The 21,999-nt window shown below is 39.8% G+C and overlaps 1 protein-coding gene across 1 annotated transcript in view; it reads right to left on the bottom strand.

Annotated features, from left to right (window-relative positions):
• Positions 1 to 21,999, bottom strand: part of LOC121272136 (fibrillin-1-like) — a 639,088-nt gene that overhangs the window by 603,027 nt on the left and 14,062 nt on the right. Inside the window, exons 4-5 of the mRNA XM_041178628.1 lie at positions 17,723 to 17,818; positions 2,811 to 2,906 (exon numbers count right to left, since the gene is read on the bottom strand). Of these exons, the coding sequence (XP_041034562.1) occupies positions 2,811 to 2,906; positions 17,723 to 17,818 (192 nt within the window). The remainder of the gene's footprint in view (positions 1 to 2,810; positions 2,907 to 17,722; positions 17,819 to 21,999) is intronic.

The raw sequence follows: 21,999 nt of genomic DNA, 5'->3' as shown, positions 1-21,999 counted from the left end.
GAGAGAAGAAACAGAGTTAACATTTGAGTCCAATTGACTCTTCAGCTCTGAAGAAGAGGCATATGGACTCGAAATGTTAACTCTGTTTCTCTCTCCACAGATGCTGCCAGGCCTGCTGAGTTTTTCCAGCATTCTCTGTTTTTATTTCAGATTTCCAGCATCTGCAGTATTTTGCTTTTATTGATGCAGAACTGAATTTGGTATTATAAATATAACCTATGCCAGACTGTTGGCACCTTTATGATTAATTTATCCAAGATTTGGGCTGAATTTAAGACAGGCCTGTCTTGTTTTTTTATCATCACACAGCCCAAAAAAGGAAGTCAAATCATCCTTATACTTGTGGTTAAGTACTGCTTATTTTAGGTTCATTAGATGCTGTTTCCTAATTAAAGAATTATCAAAATTGAGAACACTCAAACTTCTTATACAGTTGCTCACACATACATTACCACATCTGAAAATATATTAATAAATTGACAATTTCTGCCATTAGGCTTATTGCATAATAACAACTTGTATTTATAAAGCAGCTTTAACATAATAAAACATTCAAAGTCACTTCACAGAAGCATTGTAAAAATAATACACTGAGTTACATAAGGAGATATTAAGGCAGATGACCAAAAGCTTGGAGAAAATAGAAGTAGAGAGGAAGGTAGGTTTAGGGAGCGAATTCCAGAGCTTACGGCTAGGCAGCTGAAGAACGGCCACCAATGGTACAGCGATTATAACTGGGTGATGCCTAGAAGCTTGAACTAGAGGAGTACAGGTATCTCAGAGGGTTGTAGGGCTGAAGGAGATTATAAAGATAGGGAGGAACCAGGCGATGGAGGGATTTGAGAGACGGGCAATGTTACGGAGGTGGAAATAGACAGTCTTAGTGACAGCACAATGTGTGGTTGAAAGCAAATATGGCACGAGGGTTGCAAATAATCTGGTTCAGCCTCAGACTGTTGTTAGGGAGAGATATGGAAGCAGTGATGAGGAAACAGAATTGGTGGCAGAGTCCAAAGATAATGGCTACAATCTTCTGAAACTTAGCTGGAGGAAATTTCTGCACATCCAGTACTGGATGTTGAATAAGCATTCTGACAATTTAGAGACCATGGAGGAGTCCGGAGAGGTGAATCTGAGATGGAGCTGATTCTGTCAGTGTATATGTAGAAACTGACATGTTTTTAGATGACGTCACCAAGGGGCAGCACATAGATAAAAAATAGAAGGCTGCCAAGTATAGATCTTTTGGGGACACCAGAGGTAACTGTGAGGAAACGGAAAGAGATGATATCGATGGTGATTCTCTGGCTATGATTAGATTCATAAGAATGGAACAGGGCGAGTGCAGCCCCATCCAGCTGGACAATAACGGATAGGCATTGGATCAACAGGCTGTAGACAGGTCAAGAAGGATGGGGAAGGGTGGGGGGGTGATAGTTTGTCTTTGTTAGTCATATAGGATATGTGACTTTGATAAGAGTTGTTTCGGTACTGCACCAAATTCCAGTGGAAATTTCAAAAGGCAATCCTATACTAGATGACCAGCTTGCAGGAAAAAGGATCAGCATGCAGGGCAAACTTCTTTCAAAGAGTTGGCACAGGAATGACAAGCCTTTTGTACTATAAGATTCAACGAAAAATGGTCAAGATCTACCTAATTTGTCTACTACCATCCTGACAGTTGCATGGTACAACAAAACTGGAGTTAACTAATCATAACAATCAAACTCTATCCAATCTGTAACAGCAGGCCCAGGCATGAAAAGCAGAAAACCTAGTAGTTGAGTACTTTGGAAATCAAAATTCACCTGTTTCTCCCAAAAAATAATACACTTACCATAGTGTGTCTCAAATTATTCATGTACTGTTTCCCAAATATCTAATTTGCATTTAATTCAATACAAACTGCTTCCACCATCACCCTGAGATTGACCACTTTATCACTGAGATATTACTTCCACAGATTAGGGTTTGAATTTACCTCTTTGAAACACAAGTTGTTCTGGGCAAGATGAAATAGCTTGATATGGTCTGCACTAACTATCCGCTTTAGAATCCTAAAATCAGCCATCATATCAGCCTTCAGTGTTCTGTTTCAATGTACATAATCACTCTTCATATTCAAATCCTTCCATCCCCTAAATCATTCCCTTTTGTATCTTTCAGTAGCTACAATATGTTTTTAGTACGGTGGTAACCAGGATCGTAAAAACCAAAATAGGTAAACAGTACAATTGCTGACAACTACAAGGCAACAACAAATAAAACGGGAAATAGATCTTATGTTAAGATAGTACTCTGACTATGAGCACAAGAACAGAAGAATGAGGAGTAGGCCATTTGGCCCCTCAAGCCTGTTCTGCCATTCGATAATATCATGGCTAATCTGATTGTGGTTTCAATTCCACTTTCCTGCCTGTCCCCTCATAACCCTCAACTCCCTTGTCAATCAAAAATCTAACTCTACCTTGAATATATTCAGTGACCAAATCTCATTGCTCCCTGGGGAAGAGAATTCCAGGGTAATGATTCTCAAGAGAAATAAATTCTCTTCATCTTAGTCTTAAGTTGGAGATCCCTAGTTTTTAAAACTGTGTCCCCTAGTTCTAGACTCCCCCACAAGGGGAACATCCTCTCAGCATACACACTGTCAAGCCACCTGAGAATCATATATGTTTCAATAAGATCATTCCTCCATTCTAAACTCCAGCAGGTATAGACCAAACCTGCTTAACCTTTCCTCATAAGCTAACCCCTTCATCCCAGGAATCAGTCAAGTTTAGAATCTGTTATTGCACCAATCGCCTTACCTCTTTCACACTGTGCTCCTGTAAATCCATATGTACAGGCACATCGATTGGGAGCAACACATCTTCCACTGTTCAAACATCCATTCTCACAGGTAGCTGAAAAATATTTAATTTTGCAAAATCATTTAAAATCCGTTTAATCTTACAAAAAAGGTTAAGCATTTGTGTCCATCAGTCCTGAATATTTTTCCAAATATGCTAAAGCTGTGTTACATTTGTAGTTTTAAACTTCACACAAAGGCAGCTTTAATCAAGGAAATAAATGCACAACTGGCCCTGTATTTTCTGGTCATGGATAATGTACAGCATGCAAAAACCTGACAAAACTGAATTACTTTTACTGATTTACATATTGCAGTGTTCAGTACTCACTGGACCAGTTATAATATGAAAGTATAATTCTTAACAGCACAATACATTCAACATAATAGTTTAAGATTATGAGCAGAGTAATGCAACAAATTGATCATTCATTGTAACCCTCAGAAAATGCACTTCAATATGAAATCACATACAACATGCCTAATGTGCACAATTATTAATTATAATGAAGTTATTTTGCTAAAGATGTATATTTGTGGCTGGGCAGACAGGACTAGTCCAACATTAGCCCATTTAAATCCTGTACTTAGCAAGTTTTTGATTACTTATTATGCAAATTGGTGGCAAGCATATTTTATAGACAGATCAACAAACTAATTTCTTGCATGTCGAAGCATAAAGTGAGAAACCTTATTATTATTATGCCTCCCAGGGCCATACTCTGCTAATGGGAAATAAAATCAAACACTAAGGATTGATACTAGATATTAAAACAGTGTGTTAAGAACTTTCCATTAAACTGATTTAAGACACAAGTCATCTTCCTTTGCAGAAAGCTGTTTTGGCATCAGTAACGAAATCCAAAGGAGCAGGTTTCCTGAAGTCTATCAACTTTTACCTCCCTTTTCAGACAGATCCTGTGGGCAGTTCAGATTACTATTTTGTGCCAGGATTTTTGGATGAGTTGTCTAAAAGAGAGAGTTAACCTCGTACCATGCAAGGGCAGAAATTATTGATCACGTTTCACTCAGCATCAGAACAGAAACTGCAAATCTTTGCACAAAACAGCTGGAATGCTTCAGTTCAGTCCAGTCATTCACTTTCCATCTGCTGCAGCAATGACAATCAAGAAATTCCTTTCAGCTGTGCATGCTACTGCAGAATGCACGCAGTGCATGCTGCAGATCACTATGAATTAACAATAACTTCAGAGGTGAGATGGAAATACCCTTCCAAAGAGTATATCCAAGCTGTGAACAAATATGGGAACTGAACTCAGTTCGCAGGTCAGAATGTCACATAAAGGACCAACTGAGAACAAGTGTCTAAGGAGGTTTGAGGAATACTGTCTAAGGAGGTTGAGGTACTCCAATAAAGTAATAACTGAATTGTCAAATGCCTGAAGATGATTTGAAGACCTCTGTGAGCAGCTGCTCTGCTTTTGGCTGTGATTCCCACCAGCACCAAGAGACTTTTTTTTAAAAAAAACCACTGGTTTATTCCAATTAACCAGAGTACTATATGCACCTACATTCAAGTTATGTCTGATTACTTATTGCAGAACAGTTGCAATCTCAATTTTTAAAAAGTGGAGAAACAGGATACGGAAAGATGATACCTGTTGTGTTGTTGCTGCCTTTTTTTATATAAAGATATTCCTGTGTGTCATCCACTGTGCACATATAGAAACATAGAAACTAGGAGGAGTAGGCCATTCGGCCCTTTGAGCCTGCTCTGCCATTCATTATGATCATGGCTGATCATTCAACTCAATAGCTGCTCCCGCTTTCTCCCCATACCCTTTGATCCCTTTCGTCCCAAGAGTTATATCTAACTCCTTCTTGAAAGCATACAATGTTTTAGTCTCAACTACTTTCTGTGGTAACGAATTCCACAGGCTCACCACTCTCTGAAGAAATTTCTCCTCATCTCAGTCCTAAATGGTCTACCCCATATCCTCAGACTGTGACCCCTGGTTCTGGACTCCCCTACCATCGGGTATATCCTTCCTGCATCTGCACTCTGTCTAGTCCTGTTAGAATTTTGTAAGTTTCTATGAGATCCCTCCTCATTCTTCTGAACTCCAGCAAATATAATCCTAATCGACTCAATCTCTCCTCATATGTCAGTCCCACCATTCCAGGAATCAGTCGGGTAAACCTTCGCTGCACTCCTTCTACAGCAAGTACATCCTTCCTTTGATAAGGAGACCAAAACTGCACACAATATTCCAGGTGTGGTCTCACCAAGGCCCTGTACAATTGCAGCAAGACATCTCTGTTCCTGTACTCGAATCCTCTGCCTATGAAGGTCAACATACCATTTGCCTTCTTTACTGCCTGCTGCACCTGCATGCTTACCTTCAGCGACTGGTGTCCAAGGACACCCAGGTCTCGTTGCACATTCCCCTCTCTCAATTTATAGCCATTCAGATGACTTCCTGTTTTTGCTACCAAAATGGATAACCTCACATTTATCCACATTATACAGTATCTGCCATGCATTTGCCCACTCACTCAGCTTGTCCAAATCACATTGAAGCATCTCTGCATCCTCCTCATAGCTCACCCTCCCACCCAGCTTTGTGTCATCTGCAAATTTGGAGATATTACATTTAATTCCCTCATCTAAATCATTAATATATATTGTTAATAACTGGGGTCCCAGCACCGATCCCTGCGGTACCCCACTAGTCACTGCCTGCCATTCGGAAAAAGACCCGTTTATTCCTACTCTTTGTTTCCTGTCTGCCAACCAGTTTTCTATTCATCTCAATACACTACCCCCAATGCCATGCGCTTTAATTTTACACGCTATCTCTTATGGATGATACAGAAGGCCAAAGTCAAATCAGTGCCATATACCAACCAAAGATCATTATTGGGGAGATAATTTTAACCTAAGTCACCTGGCATGAAATGTACAAGGTAACATTAGTCATTTGATTTCTATCTGTATCGAAATCAACTTTCTGCTAGGTGGGATAGTTTCCTGATTTTTCTCGAGGAGATATACCAATTTTCCACATTGTCAGGCAGATGTCAGTGTTGAAACTGCACTGAAACAGTTTGCCTAAATGCACTACTAGTTCTGGAGCACAAGTCTTCAGCACTGTGGCCAGATGTTGTCAGAGCCCATTACCGTTGCTGTACCAGCGCACTCAGCCATTTCTTGATGTCACGTAGAGTCAATCAAATTGGCTAAACACTCATACCTGCAATGGTACAGACCTCAGAAGACCAAGAGGGAACTGCATTCAGTCATTCCGGCTGAAAAGGTTCTGGTTATTGGAAGTCAGTCACCTCAGCTCCAGGACATTACTGCAGGAGTTCCTCTGGGTAGTGTCCTCAGCCTAACCATCTTCAGCTGCTTCATCAATGACCTTCCTTCCATCATAAGGTCAGAAGTGGGGATGTTTGCTGATGATTGCACAATGTTCAGCACCATTGTGACCCCTCAGATACTGAAGCAGTCCATATCCAAATGCAGCAAGACCTGGACAACATCCAGACTTGGGCTGACAAGTAGCAAGTAACATTCGTGCCACACAAATGCCTCCTACTTCCATTAGTTGTTTGACTGTCCACCACTATTCACAACTGAATGTGGCAGGAGCTTTGATCTGATTCCTGGAATCACTTAACTCTATCCATAGCATGTTGCTGCCATTCTTTAGTATGTATGTCATCCTGTGTTGTAACTTCACTACATTGGCATCTCATCTTTAGAAGCAATTGGTGCTGCTCCTGTCATGCTCTTCTACACTCCTCATTAGACCAGAGCTATTCCTCCAATTTGTTCATATAGGTAGAGTGAGGGATTTGTTGGGTGATGATATACAGATTATAATTGAATACAATGCTGCTGTTGCAGATGGCCCCCTCACCTCATGGATGCCTGGTTTTGAGCTGCTAGGTATGTTCTGAATACCTCTCATTTAGCAGGGTTGCAGTGACACACAACACAGTGGAGGTGTCCTCTGTGAAAACAAAACGTCATCTCCATCTCATGGGGTAATTGTTCCTGCCAATAATGTCATGGACAGAAGCATGTGCAAAATGGCCTCTACTTAAAGTTGGCAAATCACCTGGATATGAGGAAATGCATCCAAGGATACTGAGGGAAGTAAGGATGGATGTTGTGGATGCACTGGCCATAATTTTCCAATCCTCCTTAGATACAAAGGTGGTGCCAAAGGACTGGAGAATTGCTAATGCGATACCTTGATCAAAAAAGGGTGTAAGGATAAGCCCAGTAATAACAGGCCAACTAGTTTAACTTCAGTGATGGAAAAGGTATTAGGAAAAAATAATTCAGGACAAAAGTAACTGGCACTTGGACAAATGTGGATTAATTAACAAAACCCTGCACAGATTAAGGGAAAATCGCCTTTAATTAACTTGTTTCAGTTTTTCATGAAGTAACAAAAAGGAGAGATGAGGGTAATACAGTTGATGTGGTTTGCATAGACTTCAAAAACGCATGTGATAAAGTGTCACATAACAGGCTTGTCAGCAAAGTTAGAGCTCATGAAATAAAAGGGACAGTAGCAGCATGGATACAAAATTGGTTGAGTGACAGGATGGTAGTGGTATATGGTTGCTTTTCGGATTGGGGAAAGCTATATAGTGGGGTTCCCCAGGGATCAGTGTTAGGCCTCCTGCTGTTTCTAATATTATATTAACGACATACACTTGGGCATATAGAGCACAACTTCAAAGTTGGTGAATGACACAACTTGGAACTACTGTTAACTGTGAAGAAGATAGTAATAAACTTCACAGACAGGCTGGTGGCATGGGCAGGCAAATGGCAAATGAAATTTAATACAGAGGAGAGTGAAGTGAGTCATGTCGGCAGGAAAAACAAGGAGGTAATATAATATGAAGGCTGAAATTCTAAAGGCGTGCAGAAGTAGGGGGGACCTGGGGCTATACAGGACAAACTTGACTGGGAGTTGGAGAGGTGGCGAACCTGCGAGGAAGCAACCCGGTGCGGGAGAGTATAAATCAGGACCGAGATTTGAGGCCTACACCACTTACCCAGGAGTCGGAGGGGCAGCGGGACCAGTCAGCTGCTAGGGAACTGGCCTGCTCTGAGTTTGAAAGGAGGGCGAGAGAAAACTAATAGTGACATCACAGGAAAGCCGAAGTTCATTGGTTGGTAAGAAACTGCTGTTAGGGACTATCTTTAAATTGCTGCAAATTAGAAAAGCGCATTATTTTTCAAAAAGTAACTATACTTGCATTTAAGTGAGAAATGCCAGGAATAAGGGAGGCCACGGCCAGTATAATAAAGTTAGTAATATAAATAAACCAAAGTAAAATAAAGTTAAGACATGGCAGGTCAGCTCGGTTGAGTGGAATGTGTGCCCTGTAATACGTGGGAAGTCATGAATGCTACTGGTGTCCTAGATGACCACATGTGCAGGAATTTCTGCCAGCTGCAGAATCTTGAGCTCTGGGTTTCAGAATATTGAGAGAATAATACCAAGGCGCACGAAATACTGGGAGAGACAGATAGCACTAGTATAGAGAATAGTAAGTTAATAGGCGGAGTCAGAGTAAGGGAGAAATTCATGAAGTCTAAATCAGGGTTACTGTGCATGTATGTGAATGCATGGAGTATAGTAAATAAGATTGGGGAGGTACATGCGCAGATTGCCATGTGGAAATATGATGTTGTGGAAATAACAAAGATCTGGCTCGAGGAAGGGCAGGAATGGGTCTTAAGCATTCCTGGGCATAAAGTGTTCAGAAAAGATAAGAAAAGTAAAGGAGGAGGGGTGACAGTACTGGTTAAGGACAGCATTGCAATGCAATGCTGGAGAAAGGGGGTGTCCCAGAGGGTTCAAGGACAGAATGAATTTGGCTACAGCTAACAAACAAAAAAGGTGCAATTACATTGCTTGGTGTAGTCTGTAGACTGCCAACTAGTGGGAACGATGTAGAGGAACAAATCTGCAGGGAAATTAAAAAGAGAGATGCAGGCATTATAGAATAGTTATAATGGGGAACTTTAATTACCTGAGTATAGACTGGGGCAGTGGTAGTGTAAAGGGCAGAGAGGGGCAAGAGTCCCTAGCTTGTATTCAGGAGAATTTTCTACAGCATTGTGTGAATGTCCAACAAGAATGGATGCACTGTTGGACCTGGTTCTTGGAAATGAGGTGGGCCAAGTAGATCAAGTGTCAGCGGGGGAACATTTAGTAGACAGTGATCATTGTATCCTATGGTTTAGGATGACAGTAGAAAAGGACAATGGGCAATCAAGAGTAAGAATAATTAACGGGGGGGCGGGGGGGGGTGGCGGCCAAGGAAAAGACTTCAATGGGGCAAGAACAGAGCTGGGCCAGTTAGACTGGAACCAAGGGTTGGCTATCTTCAAAGAAGAAATGGTTTGGGCACAGTCAAAGTATATTCCCTCAAAAGGGAAAGGTAGGACAACCAAATCCAGAGCTCCCTGGATGAAAAAGTGTGCTAATGACAGGTGTTAGGTAGAAAATACAATTGAGAACAAAGCTGAATACTGAAGGTTCAGAGGGAAGGGAAAAAGGCAAATAAGAGAAGCACAGAGGGGTTATGAAAAAAGACTGGCAGCCACAGGGTGGTTGGAGGAGTAGGGAAGAATAGGTACCAAAAAAGGGAATTACATATGGAGACAGGGGGCATGGCTGAGGCGTTAAATGAATACTTCGCATCTGTCTTTACCAAGGAAGCAGATGCTACCAAGGCCACGGTAACAGAGGAGGAAACTCTGTCACCAGAAGAGTTCAAAATTGATAAGGAGGAAGTGTTGAATAAATTGTGGGTACTTAAAAATCGACAAGACATCGGGACCGGACGAGATGCATCCAAGGATATCGAAGGAAGTAATAGAGGAAATTGCAAGGGCACTGGTCATAATCTCAGTCTTCTCTAGATTCAGAGGAGGTGCCAGAGGACTGGAAAATTACAAACATTACATCCTTGTTTAAACAAGGTTGTAAGGATAAGCCCAGCAACTGACCAGTCAGTTTAACTTCAGTGGTGGGCAAGATTCTAGAAACAATTATTTGGGATAGAATTAATAGTCATATAGAAAAATGTGGGTTGATAAGGAAGAACCAGCAAAAATTTCTAAAGGGAAAATAGTGTTTATGGAGTTTTTTTGAAGAGATAACAAAGAGGGTTGATGAGGGTAATGCTGTTGATGTGGTGTACATGGAGTTCCAAAAGGCATTTGATACAATGCCACACAACAGACTTGTGAGAAAAGTTATAGCTCATAGAATAAAAGGGACAGTAGCAACATGGATACAAAATTGGCTGAGTAATAGGAAACAGAGGATAATGGTGAATGGATATTTTCGGGCTGGAGGAAGGTTTGAAGTGGAGCGGGTTGGTATTGGGACCCTTGCTTTTCCTGATATATATATTAATGATCTAGCTCTTGGTGTGCAGGAGACAGTTTCAAAGTTTGCAAATGATACGAAACTTGGGAACATTGTAAACTGTGAGGAGGACAGTATAGAACTTCAAAAGAACATAAACAAGTTGGTGGAGTGGGCAGATAGGTGGCAGATGGAGTTCAATGCACAGAAGTGTGAAGTGATGCATTTGCTAGGAAGAACATGGAGAGACAATATAAAGTAATGGATACAATTCTTAAGGGGGTGCGGGAGCAGAGGGACCTGTGTGTATATATGCATAGATCATTGAAGGTGGCAGGACAGGTGGAGAGAGTAGTTAAGAAAGCATACAGTATCCTAGGTTTTATTAAAAGGGGCATAGAGTATAAGAGCAGGGAGATTATGCTGTGCTTATATCAAACACTAGTTAGACCTCAGCTGGAATACTGCACACAGTTCTGGGCACCACACTATAGGAAGGATGTGAACACATTGGAGAGAGTGCAGAAATGGTTTACAAAAATGGTTCCAGGGATGAGAAACTTCAGTTATGAAGATAGATTGAAGAGGTTGGGACTGTTCTCCTTGGAGAGGAAGAGGCTAAGAGGAGATTTGATAGAGGTGTTCAAAATCACGAGGGGGCTGGATAGAGTAGATAGGGAGAAACTATTCCCGCTTGTAAAAGGGTCAAGAACAAGAGGGCACAGATTTAAAGCAATTTTCCAAAGAAGCAAATATGATGTCAGAAAAAACTTTTTCACTCAGTGAGTGGTTCAAGTCTGGAATACACTGCCTGCCTGGAAGTGTGGTGGATGCAGGTTCAATCAAGCATTTAAGAAAGCATTGGATGATTATTTGAATAGAAACAATGTGCAGGGTTATGGGGAAATGGCAGGAGAATGACACAAAGTCGTAATGCTCTTTTGGAGAGTCAGTGCAGAGACAATAGCCTCCTTCTGCACTGTAATGATTCTGTGATTCCGTGAAATCAATGAAGATGACAGGGCAGGTTGAGAAAGTGGTTGATAAAGCATACAGGATAAAGTTTTATATGTGGGGGCATGAAGTATCGAAGGAAATTATGATAAAGTTGTATAAAACACTGGTTTAGCCTCAACTGGAGTAGTATGCCCACATCTGGGCATACTTTCAGAAGGATCTGAAGGCATTAGAGACGGTGCAGAAAAGTTTCACGAGAATTGTTCCAAAATTGAGAAGCTTCACTTACATGGGTAGATTGGAGAAATGTGGGCTCTTCTCCTTGAAAGAATTAAGGAGGTTTGATAGAGATGTTCAAAATCATGAGGGATCTAGACAGAGTGGATAGGGATATACTGTTCCCATTGCAGAAGGATCAAGATTCAGAGGGCACCAATTTAAGACGATTGGCAAAAGAAGCAATGGCGATTTCAGGAAAAGCTTTTTCTAAAAAATGTAGCAAGATGTTAGAATCTGAAATGTACTGCCTGACAATGTGGAGACAGATTCAATTGTGCTTTTCAAAAGATATTTGGACAACTACATGAAGAGAAAAAAAGTGCAAGTCTATGGAGAAAAGGCGGGGGGGGTGGGACTAGGTGAGTTGTTCTAACAGAGACCCTGCATGGACATGATGGGTGGAATGGCTTCCTCCGTGCTGTAAGCATTCTATGATTCTATAACCGGTAGGTTGGTGAGAATGAGATGAAGTAGGCTTTTCCCTCATGTTAGTTCTCTCACCACTTGCCACAGGTCCAATCTGGCAGCTATGAGCTTCAGGATTCAGCCAGCTCAATCAGGAGTGGCGCTAAGAAGCCACTCTTGGTGATAGATATTGAAGGCCCTCAGCCAGAGTACATTCTGTGCCTTTGGTATCCTTAGCATTTCCTCCAAATAGTGTTCAGCAGAGAAGTACTGATTCATCAGTTGAAAGAGGTCAGTAGGTGGTAATCAGAAGGTGGTTTTCTTACCTATGTTTGATCTGGTGCCATAAGACATCATGCAGTCTGCAGTCAATGCTGGGGATTGGCAGGGCCACTCCCTCTCAAACATGTATCACCTAGCCGCCATCTCTGATGGGGTCTGTCCTATCAATAAAAACAGGACATACCCAGGGATAGAACATAGAAAATAGGAGGAATAGGCCATTCAGCCCTTTGAGCCTGCTCCACCATTCATTATGATCACGGCTGATCATCCAACTCAATAGCCTGCTCCCGCTTTCTCCCTATTTCCTTTGATCCCTTTCACCCCAAGAGCTATATCTAACACATTCTTGAAAACATACCATGTTTTGGCCTCAACTACTTTCTGTGGTAGTGAATTCCACAGGCTCACCAGTCTCTGGGTGAAGAAATTTCTCCTCATCTCAGTGATGATAGTGATGATAGTGATGATGGCGATGACAGAGTCTGGGACATTGGCGAAAGGTATGATTGCCTGAGTATGACTATGTCAGACTGTTGCTTGACTAATCTGGGGGCTAGTTCTCCCAATTTTGGCACAAAATCCCCAGACGTTAACAAGGAGGACTTTGCAAGGTCGGCTGGGCTGGTTGTGCCTTTGTCATGGCTGCTGTCCAGGTCATTGCCAGGTGGTCCATCCAGTTTTATTCTTATTAGACTTTTTTGTGGTGGTTTCATACAACTGAGCTCAGAGAGCAATCAACCATATTTTTTTAATTGCAGATAAACTGCAATGCACAACATAGTATCATGCATCTGAAAACATAATACTGGAGATTAAAACAGGACTGGGTTCACTCTCTCCAATTACAACAGTTGAAGGTAATGATAGTTGTGACATTTGAGCTACAACCTGCAACTGTTGCACAGTCACTGGTACAAAAATACTGGAGGTATAACAGAGGACAAGAAATTTCATCATCAAGCCAAAGTAGTCTCCCTTTTTATTGCACGAGCAACCATTTCCAATAAGCAATGTTTCTGTTGCTCTGTTAATATCTCCAAGTATATGTAAGAGGCACTGTTTCAGATCAATTTATTATTTCTTTCCATAAGTGGTCCATGAGCATACTATGCACTTTGTCGAATTCATCTAAATTGGTTGAAAGCCAGCTTCTTCATTTTCCCTACCACCGTATCCCCTCCTCCCTCCACTGTATAAATTTTCTTCCACTAATCTTTATGAACAATAGATCTGAGAGATCAATTCATAGGAAACTTCAGCAAACCTGTTTGATATAGATAAAAATCATTGATCTTGCACTAATAATTCCACTAATTAATGTTCCCGTGACACGAAATCACCCCAAATCTCCATTTTGATTGTCAGTGGATTCCCTCATAGGAAAATACATCAGATAGTAGCAAACACTGGATATTTATGTGGCATTCTTAAAAATTCTTCCTTAATCATTAGTCTATCAAACGTTTCTCTGATTGTTTACCATTTTCCATCTTGGTTTGTTTTCTGAAAGGTGTTTATGATTTCCTTCTTGAAAACTCAGTTGACAATTGTTGCCTTATATTATTTCTTATATGTAGGTTGTGTCCAAAGATAATGCTGAGTCATCCGAGACCCTGCAGTTCATTTTAGGAAGAGGCAGTGGGTAAGTCATGGGAACTCTGTAAAGAAAGGGACAGTAGATAGGGACAGAGTAGTAGTTATGTAGACAGATGAGCAAATAAGATAGGTAAGGCAGCCTAAGATAGATCAGCGAGGAGACTTCAGAAATTTATAGTCTACAAGAAGCAGAATTTTCTTTTATTGAAGAAAATTATTTATAAAAGGAGTCAGTGATTTAACGCTATGTCTTCTACTGAGGAGTGACAGTACTTAGATTTATGTTTGTGCTTCCCAAATGGTGAGTTCGATTTTTAAGCAGTTGTGGAGGAGGGAGTGAAACATTCAAAATGAAGGCAATAGCATTCCATGCAGAAAGGGAGGGCTAGGATGAAGTAAAAGTGTTATAGAATCTCTTGTCACATGCACCCCATTAATAGAACAGTGAAGGGATGACAGCACATCACTTGCTTGTCCCATCAAGTGAGGTTGTTTCATGCACATGGAAATCCAGAAAGCACAACTAAGTTTTACATTTAACAATACATTCTGCAGTATATAGCAGTGGCCCCCTGACAGTGAAAGTCTAATGTTTTCCCAATGAGATCAAAGAAAGTTAAAGGAGCAAGTGCTATTGCACAATTCCTACTAGTTATGTAGAACAAAATGGAAGGTCATTAATATGACAACCAGGAAGATAATAATCAAAGTAAAGTCTATACTAAAAAAAAATTTATTCCGAGAGAAGCTAAGCCAAATGGACCAAAATGTCAAATGTTTGTGCTCTGATTCATGCTGTGGTAGGGCACAACAAATGGCATCAACAGCTATGGGTTAGGATAGGAAAAAGATCATCTCTGTTGGAACTGCATATGTAGGCATTAAGACAAGGATCAAATCCTCTGCTCCCCACTCTCCACACCACCCCTGCCCCTGCACTTGTAAAATAGCTTAACACTCACCATGAAGGCTCAGACATTTAAAAAGGTCATTAGAATGCAATTCATGCCTTTGGAATTGCATCCAAGCAAAGAGGGGGGCAAGAGGAGAAAGGAAAACTTTTGACCCCTCTGTATTTGAGTTTACTTTTTTCCCCATTCTTAGCAGCTTACAAATTGTACAACAGGTTAAACTGAAATCTTACTTATGTAAGGTTAAAAGTAGAAGACTACCAATACAATATAAATTAAATGCATGAAACTTTTCTACGTTGATAATACAAAGTTAGGTGGGAAGTTAAGCTGCTAAGAGGATGCAAAGAGGTTGTAAAGGGATATAGGTCAAGAACATAGCAAATGGAATATAATGTGGAGTAGCGCAATGTTATCACTTTGGAAGAAAAATACAAACAGAACATTTTTTAAATGGTGAAAAACTAGGAAATAGTGATACACAGAGGGACCTGGGTATCCTTGTACATAATCAGAGAAAGTTAATATGTACAGAATGCAAATAGAAAATGGTATGTTGGCCTTTATTACAAAGGGATTGAAGCACAAAAGTAAAGAAGTCTTTACTATAATTATATGTGCCTTGGTGATATCATACCTGGATATAGTCTTGGCCTCCTTACCCAAGAAAGGATAAACTTATCTTAGAAGAAATGCAACCATCACTAGATTGATTCTAGGATGAGGGAGTTGTCCGAAGAGGAGGGACTGAGTAGACCATTCCTTTCTTCGCTAGAGGTTAGAAGGGTGAGCAGTGATCTCATTGAAACAGACACAATTCTTCAGGGGCTTGAAAGGATAAATTCTGGGAAGACGTTTCCCTTGGCTAAGGAGCCAAGAATTAGAGGCCACAGTTTCAGAATAAGGGGTCGGTCATTTAAGACTGAGATGAGGAGAGGTTTCTTCACTCAAAAGGGTGTGAATCTTTGGAATTCTCTATCCCAGCAAGTTGTGGATGCTCAATCATTCGGTGTATTCAACACCAAGGTTGACAGATTTTTTAGTATCAAGGGATCAAGGGATATGGGGATAGTGCAGGAAGTGGAATTGAGGTAGAAAATCAGCCACAATCTGGCTGAAATGCAGAGCAGACTCAAAAAGCCAAATGGCCCTTTTTTTATTATTCATGTGATCTGGGCTTCGCTGACTGGGATAGCTTTTATTGTCCACCCTTAGTTGCCCTTGAGAAAGTGTTGATGAGCTGCCTTCTTGAACTGTTGCAGTCCATGTGGTGTAGGTATACCCACAGTGCTGTTAGGAAGGAAATTCCAGAATTTTGACCCAGCGACAGTGAAGGAACAGCGATATATTTCCAAGTCAGGATGGTGAGCGACTTGGAGGGGAACCTCCAGGTGGTGGTGTTCTCATCTATCTGCTGCCCTTGTCCTTCTAGATGGTAGTGGTCATGGGTTTAGAAGGTGCTGTCTAAGGAGACTTGGTGAATTCCTGCAGTGCATCTTGTAGATGGTACCCACAGCTGCTACTGTGCGTTGTCAGTGGAGGGAGTGAATGTTTGTGGATGTGGTGCCAATCAAGCGGGCTGCTTTGTTCTGGATGGTGTTGAGCTTCTTGTTGGAGCTGTACTTATCCAGTCAAGTGGAGAGTATTCCATCACACTCCTGACTTATGCCTTATGGATGGTGGTCTGGCTTTGGAGAGTCAGGAGGTGAGTTACTCACCACAGGATTCCTAGCCTCTGACCTGCTCTTGTAGCCACAGCATTTACATGGCTAGTCCAGTTCAGTTTCTGGTCAACGGTAACTCCCCAGGATGTTGATAGTGGAGGATTCAGTGATGGTAATGCCATTGAATGTCAGGGGGTGATGGTTAGATTCTCTCTTGCTGGCTCCTATTTCTTAGTTAATGTTCTAACTGATGAGTAAGTAGAAACATAGCAACTGTTTAAAAGTTGGGAGCCCAGCAGGTTTAGTGTAACAATGAGCTAAACAATGAAAGTCTGGACAAGTTTGGCTCTTTGTCAAAGTGAACCCCTAAGACAGCAAGTTCCCAACTCAGACCATTGTGGGAAGTACTCAGCACAGGTTAAGGGCAGAGAAAGTCAGTATCCAGATCATCCTGTGCATTTTTCTACATCCCTCAGCTGTATATTTGCAGCAAAGGAAAATGGCAGACACCTAGGAGCATGTCATATTTTATTAGATGGGAACAAAGGAAATAGTTTAAAACGTATTTTCTAAGATACTTAAAATGTCAAATCAGAAATGACTTTGATAATTTAATTAAATGAGGAAATATTCTTTGACGACACTCTGCAGCCTTCTGGACTCAACACAGAGTTCAACAGCTTTACATACAAATTAGGAGCAGGAGTAGGTATAGATCATAACATCTGCCTTCATTTTGTTCTATGTGTTTTCTTTTAATTTCTTTCTTGTTTTGCTGGGTTGGTCTTGTCTTGTTTCTTTCTTTCCCAACATGTTGCGTTCATATGGTTGCTATGTAGCCATTCATGCCTCATTTGGACATAACTTTTGTTTCTGTACTATACCCATTATCACTGTCTTTGGCTGTTGTATCATGAAATCTTTTGTTATTTAATCTCACCTGCCCTCCACTCTATCACAAAGCTTTCCTTTTGTTCTTCCTGACCTCTCCCACTTTCCAACGACTTAAAACTCTTACAGTTTTATCTTTCTTCAATTCTGATGAAACGTTAACTGTTTCTCTCTACAGAAGCTGCCAGACCTGCTGAGTATTTCCATAATTTTCTATTTTAATTAAGTAAATAAATGTAATGGGAATGCAAACAGTAGTTGATCACATATGCATTGAAGCATATTGAATTAGGAGTTCAGTTTAATTATTTCTTTTTAAATTTGTTTCTGGAAATGGGAGAAGGAAGAAGGGTCAGATTGGGTCCCCTACATCTGCTTAAACAAAACATTGCTATTGCATTATTTTGAAGTACATTTGCAAAATTAAGATTACAGCCCATGTGAATAAGGAAACAAATTTTTAAAATCTGATTTTAAGGAATAATAAAAATAATCTGTAACAATACTTACGCTGTCCACAGTGAGTTCCAACATATCCCTTCTGACAAATACAATGATCCTCAGCACAGGAGCCACCATTCATGCATCTGATGTTGCACTGTTGGACTGCAAAATAAAACATTGCGGGTGCAATTTAGTGCAGTAATAACCAGAATTTTTTCTACAAATCAAACTTTGGTGTATTAAAAAAATTTCAACTCAACAATAATTACAGATTAAAAAGTTGAAAAACTTTAAGATGATTACCCTGGAATACCTGAGCAATACAGTTAAGTAACCATTCTACACAGATTCACTGTGACCAAAGATAAGGCAGAACCAATTAGCTTAAAATAAGCCTGATAAACTCTATTGATAAAATTTCTAAACATGTACATTTAAAAGGTCAGATTCCCAGACGGGCTCCAAAAGTAAACATGGATGTTCCTGTGCTGACTTATTTAGAGGGATATAGCACAGTTGTAGCTTTAGAGCTCAGTGAGTCAGTCAACATTAATTAAAAGTTTGCAACGTCACATCACCTTTATTCTTAAATTGGGGTAATCAATCAGAATAATATACAAAATGGAATATATAATAAAAATAAACTCTCGGTGAATAGTAAGAGGAGCTGTAGGCTGCTAAAGAAGTTTCCTAAGGTTTGTGTATCCACGTTATTGATAATTAGGAAAAGTATAGCATTTTCACTAACAGCGAGTGTCTACATTCATGAAAAAATCAACTAGAAAGCCCTGCTGTGGCACAGGAAGCAACTGAATGCAAATATGGTTATACAATATAGTTAAGGATACAATAAACGCCAGTTTTAGTTGGCATCAGCTTTCACACTTCTCCAGAAGGCAAGTAGATGGCACCACTGGATAGTGATCAAGTGCTTAATTGAAAGAAAAGAAAACTGGCAAACTTTTCACCTTCGATTATACTTCAGCATTCTTCACCAACTGGCCACACAGTGGCTTTGGCAAAGGTTGTGAAGATGTCCTTGGCTACCTGCTTTTCCTTTCAGCTACAAATTATGCAGCTTAGGGAGAAGAGTTAAATGTGAAGGAAAGCCTGGTGAGAAAATGTAATCCAAAATGAATGCTGCGAAAAAGTAAAAACACATCCATTTATGATTTGAGTATATTAATAAAAATTGCAATAAGTTTCCTTCCTTGCCTTTGTTCCTTAATATCTTTGAAAATAAATGTGCACCATAAAATAATTTAAATCCACGCCCAGTTAATTACAAATTAAAAATTCAATGAATTACACATTTGCAATACCATTTGCAAGCACACTTTATATACTTATCTAAAAACAGAATTTCTGGCACAACTAAAAGCTATAGCTGAAACTTCACTAAGGAGCCACCTATAGCACCATAGAAATTGTTGCCACTAATTTTTAACTAATACCTCAGCAGTATAAGCAAACTATACTTCCCTCATTGTCAGTCATGAACATCTGCAATACTGATACTGATCTTTCAAAGATTTAACTTTAAGATTTCCTTCTATTAAATTTGTATTTTGTGACAAACTAATTCCATATCACAAAATGAAGGGGAAATAAACAGCACCAATAATATGATTTCTCTGAAAGTTTCTGGTTAGTTATGGATTTAATATATTAAAGTATATTCACCCCAAGACTATGAAATACAAACAAACAACAGACAGTGAAGACTCACTTGGCATAAATGTAGATCTGAACTGCTTTGCTAAATTCCAACTGATATTCTCCTGCCAAAAACACACATTTTCCTACATCAGTGCATTTTTTCTCTGTTACGCTGAAGCAAAAAAGTCACATGATAGGTTCAAAAGTAGTACTGTTTATGTAAACATGAATGTTCCTAACATAACCATAGGAAATACAGAAAAATGAAACGTGCATATCACACCATTTCCTGTTTAGCAAAGTGTCTAAAATTCCCTAACTCATTGCAAGAATACATCTTCTAACTGCATTAAAACAATACTTATAAAATTATTCATTGTTCGCAATGCATTTAAAAAGTTAACCTTTCAATTTTAAGTGTGCGGTGCAGCATATTATGAAATATATTACTGCAATATACAGAAATATAAGTATAAAACACACTTTGTAGGATATAAGCCAATAAAAACTTGTGTAAATAAAAAAGGTTGATATTACATTGTTAGTCACAGGATCACAATTATCCTTCAGATCCAAAATCTTCAAACGATTAAGTCTGTCCCTATCATTACCAACATGGCTAATAAGACAACTAACCTCAATGTAATTTATAACTCGAGGCTGTTATTGAACTTTAATTATCTTTAACTATGTTTTCTTTCAAAAAAACTATTTGCATGCATGCAGAGCCTTTAACATAGGAAAACATTCCAAAGTGCTTCACAGGAGAGCAATCTGACAAAATAACCCCAGAAATATCTCCTGTGAAGTGCCTACAAAATTTTACCAAGACTATGGAACTCTTCTGGTGACATTTTTTGTAAAACATTAAGTAATTCCATAGTCCTAACTTTATTCCCCGTGTTTTATTAAAATGCGTCCATTAAACCAATATTTTTCTTGCAATTTATTCCATTAAAGATTTTTGTGATTGAATCCACTGTTTGCAGGACCAGTGGGGGAATGTGTATGAGCTGTTGGCTGAACAGATGACTTGTCGAATGTTCTGTCAGGTGCACTGACCCTGATTTAAAAGTTTGTATTTTTTGGGTCAGACCCTAACTGAAAGGAAAACTGAACCTTCAAGTTTCTAGTGAAACTAAAACAGAAACTGGTCGAAACTAAATAAAAGACACAGAGCCATCTTAGCTCAGATGACCAGTGGTGCAGAGCAGAAAAACTGAAGGAAGACAAAAGCTGGATCTGGGTGTGGGGATAAAGGAAAATAAGATTACTGCCACTGCTTCATTTATTTGAAAGGAACTAATTGTGCACAGTATGGTTGGTGCTGGTCAGAGATGTTACTGAGGGGTTTGGATAAAGGTGTTCATGGTGGATCCACGCCATCAAGACTGTTGTGAACACAACTGAGGAAGTCCTGCAGAAGTGCACCATTTTGGTGAAGACTGTGCCCGTGGAACTCTGGTTGGTTCAGAGCTACTTTCAGATGAGGCTCAGTGGCCAAATCTTCGAAGGAAAAGGAGCTGCAATTCTATCTGAAATTGTTCTTAGCTTTGAAGGAGAAAAAGTGAAATCTCATCCATTGGGTAAATTTGGTTCTCAGTTTGTTGGTCTCTACAGAAATCGTACAAAATAAACAAATAAATAATAAACACCTGACAAATATGAGACACAAAGTTTATATCACTCGAATCCCTTCTAATAAATATAGACTTCAAAATAATTCATATATCCACTATTAAATATGTGTTTAATATTATAACCCTAAATCATAATGTATGACATGCATAGAAATGCTTCTCATTATTTTAGCAGCAGCATTAGCCCATTTGTAATCTCCAAATTTAATTTTTTTTTACAACATCTTACTTGGCAGCCTCCCACCTACTACCCTACATAAACTCCAACAAAACTCAGGAATCTTGCATTTTAACCCACGCCCAACACCTCCTCTTTCACTGATCTACTCTCATTCTCTATCCACAAAAACAGTGAATTTAAATTTCTTGTCAAAATTGTCAAATCCTTTTACTGCCACATACTAACTTACACTTGCTCCTTCTCTAATACCACCAGTCCTCAAACTCTGACATACGTGCATGTTCTTCCAATGCCCTGCCAATGATGACAGGATTTCAGTTACTTCAATCCATTTTCTGGGATTCTCTCTAAACAGCTCCATTAAGCTCTCCACTTTTACAAACTCTCTCAAAATCCTTCTTTCCTGACAAGTTTTTGGCTACCTCTCCTAGCTCTCAAACCTTAAACTCTACATCAGAATCTTTATTCCTTTTCTCTTCACACAATCAACCTGAATGCACACTGGAATTATATATCAGAGTTTATGCCTTGAGACAGCATCGCCCAACCTAATTGATGCTTGATGGCAGTCCTTTCAAAATCTCAAGTGGAACATCAGTAAACACAGCGTCAAAATAAGATTCCTCCCAACTCCTCATCACCACAAGTTTGGAAGGGGAAATGGGGTTCCTGACCACAGTTGTGCAAGTTAGGCCTAAAGGAGTGATTTGACGAAGCCCAACAGAGTGATTCTGCAGGCATAAGCACCAATCAGAGATACATTGTAAAATTATGGTCCTAATTCTATTGAGGGTAGCTTCTGAATAAATTGTTGGATTGGATGTTTCCAATTTATCAGAAGGTCAAAAGGAATACTGGGGTTA

Source organism: Carcharodon carcharias, chromosome 32, assembly GCF_017639515.1.
Source record: "Carcharodon carcharias isolate sCarCar2 chromosome 32, sCarCar2.pri, whole genome shotgun sequence".
NCBI lineage: Eukaryota > Metazoa > Chordata > Chondrichthyes > Lamniformes > Lamnidae > Carcharodon > Carcharodon carcharias.
This window is presented reverse-complemented; position numbering and strand designations above follow the sequence as displayed.